Source organism: Sander lucioperca, chromosome 13 (assembly GCF_008315115.2).
Source record: "Sander lucioperca isolate FBNREF2018 chromosome 13, SLUC_FBN_1.2, whole genome shotgun sequence".
In the NCBI taxonomy this organism is placed as follows: Eukaryota; Metazoa; Chordata; class Actinopteri; order Perciformes; family Percidae; genus Sander; species Sander lucioperca.
Genome location: NC_050185.1, coordinates 6,394,954 through 6,411,159, shown reverse-complemented (window position 1 = coordinate 6,411,159; position 16,206 = coordinate 6,394,954). Strand labels below are relative to the sequence as shown.

General features: G+C 40.6%; 1 protein-coding gene across 2 annotated transcripts in view; it reads right to left on the bottom strand.

The window, feature by feature from the left end:
- atp2a3 (ATPase sarcoplasmic/endoplasmic reticulum Ca2+ transporting 3) overlaps positions 1–16,206 on the bottom strand; it is a 58,860-nt gene that overhangs the window by 39,430 nt on the left and 3,224 nt on the right. For both annotated transcript variants that reach the window (XM_031310786.2, XM_036008823.1), the window contains exons 2-3: positions 4,741–4,758; positions 4,285–4,367 (exon numbers count right to left, since the gene is read on the bottom strand). In XM_031310786.2, the coding sequence (XP_031166646.1) occupies positions 4,285–4,367; positions 4,741–4,758 (101 nt within the window). The remainder of the gene's footprint in view (positions 1–4,284; positions 4,368–4,740; positions 4,759–16,206) is intronic.

Here is a 16,206-nt window from a genome sequence, read left to right as displayed (position 1 = left end):
TTTTGTAAAAATAGGCTAACGATTGTGTCATAACCATGCCACTTACTGTCGCATAGTAGAGGAATTACCGTATAGTACAGGAGAAGCTCGCAGGCAGTTTCGACTTACATTCACTGTTTAAGTTTAATTACTAATGTTAACTAGCATTTTAGTGATCAATAATTAGCCTGTGTCCATGTTATCTCCTTACATATACCTACGCTCTCCGTCTCTGCTAGATTGGGAATGATTGAGCTTTCTCTTGGCACAGCTACCAGAAGACTTACAACTTTCAGACAGGTTGCTCACTCACCTCGCTTCTAATATCCTATTTTGATAATCGATTCCAGATTGGCCCATCTGAGCTTTCATTTTCTCAAAGGTTAAGCAGGATACCCAGGGCTCGGTTTACATCTATCACCATTTCTAGCCACTGGGGGACCATAGGCAGGCTGGGGGAACTCATATTAATGTTAAAAAAACTCATAAAGTGAAATGTTCATGCCATGGGACCTTTAAAAAATGGAATCAAAGAATTTTTCCTTCTTTTTTTTTTAAATGACTCAAACCGACTAATCGATTATCAAAATAATTGGTGATTAATTCAATAGTTGACAACTAATTGATTAATCCATTCATCTTTGCGGCTCTACTGCCTATTTACACATCCAGCAGACATAGACCAACATTTGCATTCATTTGGAGTCATGTTTCTGGCCGTGTGATGAAGGCAAGTACAAATCTCCTTTTGCAGCTCTGTTATCTTAAATATCTGGCTCTTTAGCTGCTAAATGCTCCAACATGTCAACTAGCTACTCTCTAACTTTACCTGTCTGTTGTTGTGGGGCAGATTTAAGAGATTTTTCTGATGAAAACAGCTGCTTGCGACCCCTTTCAGATATTGGTAGTCATTTGATTCCTTGTTAATGTAATAATATAATAATTAGGGCTGTCAAACGATTAAATTTTCTTAATCGCGATTATTCGTTGAATTTCTATAGTTAATTGCGATTAATCGCATGTTTTATCACATGATTAAAATTCTATTATTTTGCATTTCAGAACTGTTTTTAAGTACATATTAACAATGGAAAGCAATTCTTACCAGTGTATCTTGATTCAAGAAGGGTACTAAACAGTTGGCAACATTAACGAGAACGGCTTGTTTATTGCTAAGGCCATATCGTCAAAATTAAATGTTTAATAATAATGTAATCACTATAACAATAATTTATTTCACTAGTAAATAGCTGTTGAATGACAAAAACAACCACCAGATGGGAAAAGGGCATTTAACAACAACTTTGAATGCACCACAAGGCTGTAAATTACCAGTTTCATTGAACGCACCGTCTGTGTTTTTCCGACAACGGCAGCTGCAGATTGTTACATGCCGGTGTTGAATCCTCTACAGTAAAACACAGTCACACTTTACACCGTTTAGCATTAGCTGTCAGCATTGTAACTGTGTTTAATCCAGCTACTAGCTAGCGGTAGGCTAACGTTAGCTGCTGTCGAGTATAGTGTTAACTAGCGTCATGTGCAGCGATGTTTCTGTTGCCTGTAACGTCTGTTTCAGAGCATCAAAGAGAAGCGCAGACATATCAGTGGCACCAGAATGAGGCACCGAAATCCGCGTTGCTATTCCTGCAGTAGCAGGATGTGTGACGAGGAAGTACGGCAAAATAGTAGCCTGTTAGGCACGACGCAAAGCCGAGTGAAGTGAAAATAAATTAATAAATGGCAGCATGCGATTAATACGATTAAAAAAAATTAACGCATTATGCTCAGCCCTTAATCGCATCGCGATTAACGCGTTAATGCTGACAGCCCTAATAATAATATATACTACAGCTGCCTTAAAGTCATGCCTCAGAGCTAGGTGTCAAGTCAAACTATAGTATAGTATAGTAAGCGTACAATAAAACTTTAAATTAATGTTAATGGGCTGGCTCCAATAACATCTCCACAGAGACGGCAAATATACTATGCAATCACTCTTACTGTATGTTACTAATCTTTACCAATGTCTCTATAGCCAGATATAGTGTGATGGCAGCTGAATACTAATGGGTTTTGCAAAGGTGTCAGACATGGCAGATACTCTATATTAGCTGTTGTAATAGGCAACAAAGTACATCTTTAGGAGATCATAACAGACAAATCTCACTGCAACACAGAAATTACTTCACACCTACTGTTTGGTTTTTGTTATTTTGTCAATGGCGAATATAGAAACTAAAATGAGTCCATAACTAAAGCGGCCGAGAGAGAGAAGGAGAGATGAAGTGGGTCTACTTTTCCATGATCTGATGGTGCTTATCTAATGATAAAAGAGTATATTCTCCCCAGTGTATTGAGCAGCAGAGTGTACGTCAACGCCGGCCTGAGCCCGGTCGATAGCTCATCATTCCCCATCATTTGGGACGGTAAATCTCCCCTCTGACTGAGCTGAGATTTAAGGGCAACAATGGCAGTCCTCTCAGTAAATACACTTCACACACAATCAGAGAGGGCTTTGAATACCTAACTGCTACTTTCACGCTGAATAGGAGTTCAAATGGAGAGAGAGGTAGGATTACTCTTGGGTCTTAGAACTCGTTGAGAGAATCTGGTGGGAATTTAACTGCTCGCAACAATCTGAAACAAAATTAATTAAATAGATTTAAAGTTGAGTTTTGAAAATGAAAGCTTCATTACCAAAATAAATATCTCCTTACAGCTTTAAACACTGCACTCTTCATACCACACATGCATAACTGCACGCTGAGACACATGCCGACAGATGGCCCATTATAGCTAAATGTTTTCCAGAGTTTTGGAATATCGCACAGTGCTCAGCAAAATAGAAAAACTAAATGTATTCATATCAAAAAAACTCTTAAGGTCAAAGGAGGCCTGAAATCCAATTGTTACTTGACCTTTTAAGGTTGCTTCCTATGCTCTCTTGACCCCCAACACTAACTTAACTTCATGGAGTGACATAGAAAACCAAATAAAAAAAGACTCAAAGGGAGGAAGTGCACGGATCGTGTGGCTTTCTGTGTGGCTCTGCTCTATTAAACCCAGACCAGGGATATGGCTAAACAGCTGGTACCCTCAACAAAATGTAAATAGATCAATTATGAGAGGACATTTTGAAATGGCTTGATAAATTGAGGCATAGTTACTGATATAGCTCACTGAATTGTTTGTAAATTCCCCATTGCTGTAAATTTGTTGTCATATATACAGAATATATTTGACAGTGTAGCCTAACCTGACCTGTTTTGTCTGCCAATAAGCTTCACTTGTGTGTCATGCAAAGGAGGCATGAGAATCTAATCAACTCAATTTGAATATATTCAAAATAACAGCAAAATGAGCCCTAGGTTAAGGTTTAACTATAACTCTAGTTCACTCTACTTCAGCCACTTCCTGATCACAGTGGTTACATGACAGTGAGCAAATAAAAAAGTTGAACAATTAAAGAGGACTATAGGAATATCAAGAGACAAGCATTGGAAATGTGTGTGACTAAGAAAACCTGCTCTGGAGTGTAATATATTTGTGATTTTGAGTCAGATCTGGTTACAAAGAACCTCATTTTAGTTACTTAGCTGAAAGCACTCCAGGCAACGATGACATTGTAAAGCATTGGGGTCTCTGCGGCAATGGAACAGGGGCCCTGTTCCACTATAAACAACCTTTTTAAAGAAAGAAAGGCCTGATTTACACGAGGAAAAATGAGCCCACACTCTAAAGTCCTGCAGTTACAGCCCACGCCTGCTCTCCGAGACTCTCGCTAACACGACAACAGTAAGAGAAGATATATTGTGTCATACACATTTTTAGAGCAACTTTCCTACTTTCAGAAATAGCAATAGCAATTCCATCCCATCCCGAGACACCGGGGACGTGCTGTAATAGATGGAAAAACAGTTATTATGCAGTCAGGATTCCCCCACTCCATCCCTCTCCGACTTTCACCACTCTCGGACTGCAAGCAGGGTCACAGTTTGACGCGCTGCAGCAGAGAGCCTTTTGATAGATAGTTTTGTTTCCAGTTCAGCAGGAGTGCTCGGTCTGTTTACCTCACTGAAACCATGGAAAAGCCTGTCATACACAGGTTTCCACATGAAAATGGAACACAAACTATGTTGAGGAGTGTTCTAACAGAGGAATAAAGCTACCCAAAGCTAATGGAGCTAGTCTATTAGGTGGCCAATTTGGGTCTCAAATCCAATAGGGGGACACTAGAGAATCAAGATCAAGAACAAATAAGATAAAGGCCACCAGCATTTTAATTAGCTGGGTCATACTTACAAAGGAGACACAGGCAGCTAGCAGCAGGATCCTGACCATGATTTCTTCAAACTGCTCCAACACCAGTTCCCACAGGGACTTGCCTGAAATATACATAGACAAATACATATCACACACTTTTTTGCATCACACTCACACACACAATTAAATGTTTGAGGCTTCTACTGTAAGGACTCAACGTGTACCCTTATACTAAAGGGTGAAAAAGATCTGTAAGATGTATTGACATTAGATTCTTAGTACTGACAAGAAGATAATCCCTGTATTTACAGAGAAGTTGTGTTGTGTGCGTGTGTGTGTGTGTGTGTGTGTGTGTCCATTGGTGGAAAGCTGCATTAGCGTACACTCCCAAAGTTAAGCAGTTGGTCGACAGAAAAGAAAAGATCCTGGCTCAAGACACTTCATCAGGTAGTAAAGGGAGGAGGATCACAGTGCACTGGAAAAATCAATATTTACCTTCTTCAGCTGGGAGCTCTGTGGATGTCAAACCAAGCCGGTTGTAAAGGAATCAAATTGGCCGGGCCAGAGAAAGTGGTGGGGGTGGAGGAGAAAGACAAAGAGCAGTTAATACATTTGATTAACTCAGCCTGACTTTGAGATGCATGCACACATTCAGATCGTCCTGCAGAACCATTCTGCTTGGTTATGATGAGAAAATGCTCGATGCAGAACTGTTGGATTATAATCTGCTGTTGTATTATTACCACCGACTTGAAATACCAATCCAAGCCTAGGATCTACTATTGAGACAAACGATTTCTTATGGATTCTCAACTCAGGATGTTTGAAATGTCATCTTCAGTAGCTGTAGTGTAGCATCAGGCCTACAGTATCAACTCAGCTGCATCATGACACATTTTCAACTCAGATACTGTAATAACAAACAGCTTCATAAAGCCTTAAGGGCAGTTTGTGATTAGACTAAATGAAATTGACTTATAAGGCCTTTGATACCAGTATGATTGTTCATCTTCTGCTCTTGTAAAGGTTAACTGACACTACTGATGGTCTGTCAGCCCATGAATGGTTTCAAATCACCTATAAGATGGACCTTGATATATCTTAGTTGAAGAGGAGGTGTCCTCTCGAAAAATGAAAGTCTCAGTGGTCAAAACGATGTCAGATCATATTTCTTTGTAATACAAATGCTATTTTCTATGTCCACCCTTACTCTTGTAAGCTTTTATAAATCTTTTAGGGCTTCAAGTAATTATTTTCATTATTGATTTACCCATTATTTTCTCATTGTTTGGTCAATAAAGTAGTTGAAAGAAATGGCCATCATGTACTTCCAATTACCACTTGCAGTTGCATGCCTCCACCAACCTTTGTTCCAAATTTGAAGAAATGCCCTTAAGAGGTTTCTGAGATACTGCATCCACAAGAATGGGACGGACGTATAGACGTACGGACAACCCAAAAACATTATCTGCCAGCGCAGAGGCATTACAACTGAAAGATTAAACATTGAAAATAATCAATAGTTGGAGCCCTATCTGAAATGGCTTTCAGAAGAAAGCTAACCTTTCTTAGATTGTCCAGGCAACACTTTTCCTTAATCTGAAGTGTGGTGATGTCATTGACACTCATGCTGCAGCCTCAGTCTGCAGTCAGATTGTTGGAGTTTATTTCTCAGTCACAGCGATCAGTGCTAAACCCCCCTTTTTTGCATCAGTATGTGCATCAGTATGTGTGTACGCTCCCCCAAAAACAAACCCAAGAATCAACACGCTTGGCTCTTTTCTTTCCCATAATCCCTGTCATTTTTCATCATGTCATTTGAAAAGAAAAGCTGTATTTTTGGGGCATTTTGGAGGCAAGCTGAGCATCTCATTTGATTTGACACCCACCACACGTATGAGTCACTGATGTAAAAAACACATCAGTCATATTCTACAAAAAACATTCCAATTGACAAGTACTGTTGATCAGTGTCACCACAATGACACAGGCGTGCTTAGTCACTGCGTTTGTCAGATCCTCATCAAGTCCAACGCAAAGCTACGACCAAACAGGCCCCATGTAACAAACAACATCAATCACAACTGAAGAACTTAATGACTGATGATTACATACATCTGGTCGATACATTTCAAAAAGCTTGATTTTGTGCATTTGTCTGCCATCAAAGCCTTTGTTTTGTCATAATTTCTTTCCAGAAAAGTGAGGTATTTCCTTTAAACAGTGGGAACCTTCTGTTTCTGTGCATGTTTCGACCAGACCACGCAACACGAGTATCTTTCATGGAGAGAAGGGGCTGGTAAGAGGAAGGGTCATGACTTGAGCCTGCAGCCTCCTTCCCAAAAAAACAACCTTGCAGCCCCTCACATTACACATGCCACTGGCGGAACAGAAAATTATTTCACATCATGACTTCTGGAATGGTTCCACTGCTTCAAAATGAGCTTTTTCGGTGGTAAAAAGACGGCGAAAGCAATCTGGGAACTTTGCCCAAGGAGACGAAAAACTTGTTTGATAATTTCAGGTGGAATAACTTTCCTAATATGGCTTGTAATAAAACCAGGGAGATCGAAACGGATTGCTGCAGTACAAACAAGCTATTGAAAAACAATAACAAGTTCATGAATAGGCATTAAAGCCCAGAACTTTGATTTAATAATGCCTCCAGTCAAACCTGCACAAACCTGCATAGTCTATTAGAGAACAATCTGCTTGGGAAGACTGATCCTTGTGCAGAGGTTGTCTCTCAGCTCTGTGAATGACCATCCTCAGCCTGTGTAATAATAACTGATGAGTCATTTTAACAAGACTTTCAAACTTTCTGTCTGGAAGCTTTTCAGAGTTCAGGTTGGACACGCTTGAACTCACGGGGGACTTTTGGCTGCACTCTGCCAGCAGCAGCAGCAGAAATGTGGAGAAGTGGGATTGCTGTTTTCCATGCTCCACCAGTCTGACATAAGCCTGTTTCCCCATTACTGTGCCTTCCTGGTTGTATAATGTTTTTATGGCAGACAGACTGGCTGCAACTCGACTGCTGGAGACAAAGATGGACTGATTGAAAGGACAACACAGACGAAAAGGGAACGAGAGAGAGAGAGGGAGAGAGAGGGAGGGAGGGAAAGGGCTGGATGTGTTGAACGGGGTTCCCTGGCTTCCCTCTGCCAAGGATTCCCTCACAGTCATCTGGGCTGTGTCAAACCGAGGCTTGCCCAGGCACATTCCTGAACACTGACTTCACCTCTCTCTCTCTCTCTCTCTCTCTCTCTGTGTCCCCACAGCACCTCCCCACCCCTCCTCCCTCCCGGCCCAGACAATGAATAAAAGAGCTTGTTTACTCGCAGCAGAAAAGGGAGCAGCGCCGAGCAGAGGGGAGACACTTCCTGGAGACAGTTGCCAACAACAGCAGGGAGCTGGTTTCTGTGTCCAGAGAGTCAGGGAGAAAAGCAGGAAACTGGCCATGTATCTATCTGCCCTGAAAACAATCTGCTGAGAAAAAGGAGCTTTCACTGCGAAGCTCCACTTACTGTACGCCTCTCTTTCTAGTCTGACTAAGTGCATTAACAAATTACAGGCCAGATTATTAGGACCCCAAGCAAACATCACATCTAAGTTGTGGGTCAGCAGTGTTAACAAGCCAGCGTTCAGGCCCTATGTGTGTAAACTACAAACATGAGAAAGTTTGCAGCAGTTACCATGGCGACTTGGCTCATGAAGGTTCATTGAAAACAAGAGTTTCATGAAGTAATGTGCCAGCGTCTGTCAAACATTTACCAAGAATAACTGTTATGCAATCAACAGGGCCTTGATACAGCACGCTCTGACTGCAGGAATGAAAAACCACACACATTCTGATGGGAGCAGGTTCCTTTCTAGCCTCCGCAGGCTGCTAATACACAGTTAGCATGAGTGGTAGCATGCAGGCAAGCAGACACACCTCTAGATAAACAGTTAGCAGCCAGCGGGTTGAGTGAAAGCAGGGAGACGTAGGTAGAGAGGTGCAGAAGTGGGTGCAGCCTAGGGCTGGGCAATATATCAATATTGTTACAATATTGATATACAAGGCCAGATATCGTATTACATTTTGGATATTGTAATATTGTGATACGACACAAGTGTTGTCTTTTCCTGGTTTTAAAGGCTGCATTACAAGTGATGTCATTTCCTGAACTTACCAGATTGCTCTAGCTGTTCTATTGTTTGCCTTTACCCACTAAGACATTGTGTATCCACATTAGTGATGATTAGTTATCACAAATGTCATCGTGTAAATATTTTGTGAAAGCACACATTACTGTCAAGCCTACAATATCACCGCAACAATATCGATATCGAGATATTTGGTCAAAAATATCGTGACATTAGTTTTTTTTTCATATCGACCAGCTCTAAGTGAGCCTCAGCTCCAGGATCCCGCACCATCCACTAACCATGAGAGGGTAAAACGGGCCTATAAATGTCATGATGGCAACCCCTAATGACATAGTCTACTATAGATAGGAAGCTATATCCGCTCACTCTCCTAATGTATTCTCCCATCGGAAAAGCTCTGAATGCATTAACCATATCAAATGTGAATTATAAATGTACCCCATTCTCCTCCCTAACCGTATTATCCCTGCTACACAGGAGGCATCACAGGTAACTGCAGAAGAGACGTCTGCAGTCTGACAGAGTCAATGTTTCCTCCATTAACATAGATGTCAATGGAGGGCTTCCCTTTCCTTCCTTCCCCTGAGGAAGTGGGTGAATGTCAGCAGCTATCTTGTGGAGGCCTGCCGACCTATGAACAACCACCCTGGGGATCAGAACGGGAGCAGAGGAGGAAGTGGCACTAAGTCACTAATCACTCCTCTGCAGCATAATGACACGCAGCTTCTCTGTAGTCTTTATAGGAAAGCTCTCATACTGGATTAAAGCTGCTGCAGTCAAATACAAGGATCAAACTAAACAAGACTAAGAGTTTATAGCTTTGCCGCTGCCATCTTGGGACGGACATCTGACCCGTTCTGACCTTAAAGGGCGATATCTGCCGTGTTACTCTGTCCAGTTGTCTCCCTTTCATTCCAAACCACACAGTTGACAACCTGCAGGTGGAGGCGGTGGAGACAGGCTCGGACATAAACGCCACGGGCTGCTGTGGACTTGTCAGTCTCGCAAGCGGTTTCAGGAAAGTGGCTGCATGTGTCCGACAATGCACAGAACATTAACCGGTACAATCCTACAACTGTCCACGGACACGGAGTATGGAAAATGTGTTAGAGCCTCCCGGACGGGTGAACTGAGACTCCATTTCCTGCTTGTCGGTCAACGGTTAAAGATCGGTTCACATTTCATTTCATTGTTCTATCTTTTGTAAAGTGACCAGATTTCTGAGACAAAATCCGGGGACATTTTCAGCTCAGAAGCGTAAATACCCAGTCTGACGGCAAACCCCACCCTACCACCTTAACTAACACATTTTCTGCGGGAAACCCTGCAATCCATCCGTTAAGATATTTCACAGGATATAAATATATCACATATAATGATCACTTGGTGGCGCTAAAAGAGGAGTCGAAATCACCAAAGTCATTCATCCTCTGTGGACCATGAATACAACATTTCATGGTGATGGTTATACTGTATATATTACAGTCTGTACTAAACTGCTTGACTAACCGACATTGCCATCCCTGGAGCCACATGGTGAAAACAAGTTACAAGGACTTTGAACTACTACAACTGCTTTGACAGCACTTCTGAGGAGCTGTTAATAGCTTTTTAAATGGCTAAAGTAGTTGTTAAAGTAATTGTTTTTAAAGGTTTTTAGAGGCAGTTTTTATGTTGTGGTTGTATTAATAGTCAAATTATAATTCTCTATTTTTGTAAGGAATGTATATTTCATTAAAAGCACAGGACAGTTTATAACTAGCTATTAGTTATTAGAAGGAATAATTGAGGTGCATCTGTATTTCTGGTCTATTACATTTGTATATAGTTTCATTTCATATTTTTTATTTAGTCTATTTTTTTAAGATCTAATTTTATAATATCTTAATTGATTTGATTGTTTTTTTATTGCTTATTGTTTTTAAATGTGATTCTAATTCTTATTTCCTTTGCCTATGTAAAACAATTGCCTCTGTGTTTTAAATGTGCTTTAAAATAAAGCTGCCTTGCCTAGAATGTTGAGTTCTTTTGTTACTAATTTTGTAGTCTGTATCCTTGATGTTCTACTTCAGGGATTGCTCTGGTGCTGCAGGAAATTCCGCCGGATGCATGTATTTTCTGTTTCCTTACTCTTTCTTTGTGTTGGCATTCTAAACTCCGGTGGATTTCTGAGGACTATGGTTAACTGCTCCTCAGATCTCTGCAGGGTAAATCCAGACAGCTAGCTAGACTATCTGTCCAGTCAGAGTTTTCTCTGGCACAACTATTTTGCAGTGGCTCTATGCGGAGCTTAATGCCGCCCATGACTATTGTGATTGGTTTAAAGAAATGCCAATAAACCAGAGCAGGTTTTCCTCCCATCCCGGAATGCTATGTGGACTGGCCACACCCTCTTTCAGCGCACTTTGGAGGAGGGTCTGGCGAAGCGAGACTACTAATTTTGTAATACCAAGTGAACTCTTTTTTTCCGAATGGGCAAAGTTGAAATATTGTTTTAAACCCCAGTAGATTTTCTCATTAACTGCAACAGGATGGGCCTCAAGCTGCAGTTACATTAGTCAAACGTTTCAAACCTGCTGGAACATCCAGACTGCCAAGCTGAGATGACTTTGACTTTAATATAGTGTTGCATACTCCTGACAAAAAGAGGAAATAATGGTTTCATTTCAGTGATAAGCAAATAATTACATAACCATGCACAGGTTATACACAAGTGGAGAGGAATGATGGGATGTCCTGCTCAATACAATTATTTCAACCAGTAATTCTCTCTCCATGCTGGGGACACATGAGGAAACGGCATCAACTGTCAGAGCTGCACTGAGATCCGCATTGTAAGGCTCATCTCTGAAAGACTGTCATGTCAGAAAAGGAAGAATTAGTTTCAAAATGGAGATTTTATCTTTTCTTGCCAATTAATACAGGAAACAAAATGAGATTTAGCTCAGTGGCTGCTGTGGCTGCCCATTGGCTGGGCTGTCTCTGACATCATCAAGCTGTGGTCAGGGAAAAAAGAGACTGGATTTTTCCTTGTGATGTTGCACAGGAAAGCACATTCAACTGCAGCATCACTCTCACATTCGCCCTGTGAGAGAATCTAAGACCTGTGCATGGGAGTAATGTGCGTATCTTACTGAAAAGCCTTTTTTTAACTACTTCATCTCGAAATTTCAACACATTTCAGTGAATCTGATTGGGAAATTTCATTTGCCACAAACATTGGAGACCGCAGATGATCTGAGTCGTGACAGAGTGTAACTGCTGAGATTACCAAAGATAGGACATCTGTGTTTATGCATTTACTGCCGACATCTGGTCTCTAACTGCACACTCTTGTTGCACATTAGATTCAGGTTTAAATAAACCCTCTGAAGAACCCCAAATTAAGCGTCTTGTTCCACATTTGAGCAGTCACAGTATGATGAGTTGTGCTGGCGAGTTACAGAGGAAAAGGAAAAGGGCCTGTCAACTGAGCAGGACATGCATGAGGTGATTAGCACAGAGCTCATATCTCGTCAGGGCTCCAAGCTTCCTCTTTAAGGTCACAGCTGCACAAAGAACCATTTTGTAAACATCCCAACAGGCTAGCAAGGAGGATGGCACGCAACCACCCAGTAGCCAATTGGAGAAGCTGAATGCTGTGAAAAATAGTCAACAATCCCCCGAAAGGGAGACTGAAATATCTGTGTTAACATCATGCTATTTATAGGGTTTATTCTAGGTTTAGAAACCAGAGCGACACTTCTATCCAATCAAATATCTGGTACAGTACAACTTTACTGATCCCTGCAGCAATAGAGGCCATCCATCTAGTGAAAATTTCAAACTGTGGAATTATTTTTGAAATGGTTAAAAAAAAACATAACACATACACCCACTAACACTAGATGCACACTGTAAAAATTGTGTGACTTTTAAAACCTACACTTTTAGCATGCCCATACAGGATTAAATCCCTCTTTGATATGCCAAAATGATATTAAAGGATAAGTCTGGTGTAAATATATTCTATATTTTCTATGAAAAGACCAAAACCTTGAATTGATCCAACCAACAAGCATTGTTTGTGATATATATATATATATCCATCTGTGTCATAGAGCTTCAAAAAACTATTAAAAACACATCAGTGAGCCACACTGTTGCCCTGGGTGATGTGTTCCATTATTACGTTTCTTTTAAGTCACCTCCACATACACTATCCTGCAACTGTAAATGTTCACTAAAGCCCCAAATCCGCAGCTGAAAATAGTCCCCGATAAATGCACTCCTGTTGGAGTAACCTTTGCTAAAAACCACAGTGCCCAGTTGTTTTATGAAATTATTTAGCATTAAAAAAAAAAAAGTATACATTTATGACCTGTTTTGAAAGCTTTACATCTTCAGTAGGAACAAACACATGGGCACTTGGGGCTGAGTTTAGAGAAGTGTGAAATACAAACTTTACTTTTGATGTTTTTATGGAATTTGTTGACACAAATTCTTAACAAATCCTAAGAAAGTTTGATATTTTTGCCATGTTGGCCTAAAAAGTGAACTCACTCTGTAATTCTATCATAAATGATATGTTATCAGACGTGAATTATATTAATAATATTGCCTTTAATTATTATTTAATTTTCACAATTTCTATTTAAAATGTTAATGGTGTCTTCGAAGCAAGAGGAGGGACTGTTGAGTTGTACAAACATTCTCTTGAGGTGTCACAAATTCTGGATCTTTTTAAAAATGAATAAAATGCACCAGGGGGGATGCTATCATGGTGGAGTACAAAAATGTGTGATTGGAAATCAAACATCCTGAAGTAAAAAATAGAAAAGTATAATTAAAATAATGTGGCTATAAAACAAAGACTTGCATTATTACAAGTTAAAGTGTTGAAATAATTAATAATTAAATAATATCATAAGAAAATAATGTTCCTGTCTCTTCATGTCTCAACCTCTTCTGTTTTGACACTGTGGTTCATTGTAACTTGTTTTATTGTTGGCCAAACCAGTCCCAGTGAAGCGGAACAAGTTTATACATCAGCTCCATCCTACTTTTCCAGACACAATTTACTTTACATGCAGCTCATTATACTGTACACACAGCTCAGATCTCTTCAACATTTTTTAACCCCAGAACTAGGCCTGTGACAATTATTACATAATTGTCTAATCGCAATATTTTTACGTAATCGCGGTTTCTTTGTTTAACCGTAATTAATTGCTTACATTAGCTAAGGTCAAAAGGTGTATGGCTATTGATAGTTAATGTTGATTTTGTTTGGATATGCAAATTGTAATTATACTGTACATGGGTTATTTGCTCAGACTGTTGAGGCAAAGCTATGCTTTTTGTTACTTGCTGGCAACTAAAATGACTGTTTGAAACAGTAATACATAAATAAATATTTTAAAAATTTGACTGAAAGAGACAATTATATTGTTAATCGCAATTATTTCTGAGACAATTAATTGTACAGCAAAATTTGGAACTGTTACATCTCTACATGCATAGAATTCTAAGCTACTGAAATAATAATTGTTGGCATGATTTTTTTTTTTTTTAATTTTTTTTTTTAATATTAAACATTTGGCCAAGTGAATGCTTAAGATTAACTATATTTGTGGATGGCTACCTTAGTGACTACCTTACCTATAGGCCAGTAAGCCTATCATCAGTGTTTGTTTTTTCCAAAATAGGCTGATTTATATTTGCTAATACTACATTGGACTCATGTTAAAGGTGCAGTAAGCGATGCTGGCCCTTGAGAAGCTCCGTCCACCAGATTCACGGACAGATAACTACTGTCCGGCCGGCCTCATGCTGCCTCCACCCTCTCCCCCTACCATCAACTGTCGCCGCCTGTTGCCAATTGGCTGCAATAGTGTTTTATTCTGAGGACCCCCTGTTAAAGATCTCTGCCTTTGAGTACACCTCTCCTCAGCAGAAGGCAGTGGCAGCTCACTAGAAGCCGGTGACTCAACATCATCTTACCATCAGCGCATGATGGTGACTGACAGATGCAGAGGTGGGAGGGAAGGAGGCAAGACAAGTGACAAGCTAGAACAGGATCACAGCTCCTTTGAAGGCGGCTGGGCAGGCACACACCGAGCCCCCTAGAACAAGGAAGTGACTCAACACCCCAAGGACTTCAAATGACTTTTCTACAACTTCAACTCTCTGGTTTTCAGCCCACACTACTCCAACACTGTAACCACAACTTAACTCTCAACTGGACAATTTTCTGAACAAGAAGGGACAGTAAAGTGGAGGCCGACAGCCGCTGATTGAGGAGCGTGCTGCAATGTGCAACTTGTGTGTGTTGCGTGGAGGAGGTGGAGGAGGAGGAGCAGGAGGAGGAGCAGGAAACACCACAACATCTCTCATATTTCAAACGCAGTAGCGAGTAAGTCAGGCTGCTTTCATGTTGAGTTGCAGAACAGGAAGAGAAACAACACAGAGTGAGATCCCATTAGAGAGAATTTGTAATTACTATTTGTGACAGAAGCCCGAGTGAGGAAAGTGCAGGTACGCTGCATAATTTCCCAATGATGGTATCACCTAATAAGTACGAGGCTGCAACCTCAGACAACCTTGCGATTGCTTCAGCGACAGAGAACACATTTTTATTGGTGCCAGGGGTTTATTGCATTTCCACTTTTGGAAAACAAGCTCACATGTCTAATAATTGAATCAATCAAATAATTAAAATTACTTCACGTGTATGAGATAAACAGAAGCTCAGAGGAGCTTGTGTGCAGAGTGCACTAACCAACAGATAAAGAGGCGGAAATATAGGTTTGTCTTTACTGCCACCAGTGGATGTTGGTCAGATCGTCTTTGATATTGCTGATAATCTGTCTGAGAGCAAACATATACATACATTGGACACTTAATCATGACGAAGACATACACTGCTAGGTTGTTTAACCTGAATATGTTGTGCAATTGTACTCATCTCCTGGAGTGGGTTAAGGGAGTGTCAAAGGACATTGTTACATCCTAGACTAATGTTGAAGGCTCTATAAAGCTAAAAGTGATTTATTATATATTATTAAACATGCTTTGATTAATAATGCCTCTTAATTAAACTATACATTATTATTTTAAAGTATGAAGAAGCTTTGACAGTGTCTTTGTGAGATTATAAAGCAATGGATACTGTATGTTAAGAAATTCAATTCATTACATTTATTTATAGTATCAAATCATAACAAAAGTTATCTCAGGACACTTTACAGATGGAGTAGGTCTAGACCACACTCTATAATTTACAAAGACCCAATAATTCCAGTGATTCCCCCCAATAGCATGCATAAGTGCGTAAATGCGACAGTGGCGAGGAAAAACTCCCTTTAGGGAGAAACCTTGGACAGACCCAGGCTCTTGGTAGGCGGTGTCTGACGGTGCCGGTTGGGGGTGTGATGGACAATGGCAATAATAGTCACAATAAAGATAATGACTAGAAATAGTTGTAGTAGTTCATGGTGTTGCAGGGCACTGCAGGGCGTTACAGGGTGTAGCAGGGCACAGCAGGGCGTGGCAGGACGTAGTAAGTCGTAGCTGGCCGTTGCAGAGCGTATCAGAAAGAAGAGGAATCAATAAACTAACAGGCTGCTGTGAGAAGAACCATCTCCCTCGGACACTCCCGGCCTCACCTGCACGTCGAAGCCTTTGAAAACTGCTGCTGAGGTCAACCCCTCCTTGAAAACACGATGATTGCTCATGAGGACAATGTGCCCTTTCTGAAAATGAACGGACTGCGCCTTTGAAATTGGGGTTTTGAGTGCACAGGACACAATGATCAAACACCGCAAGCTGTGA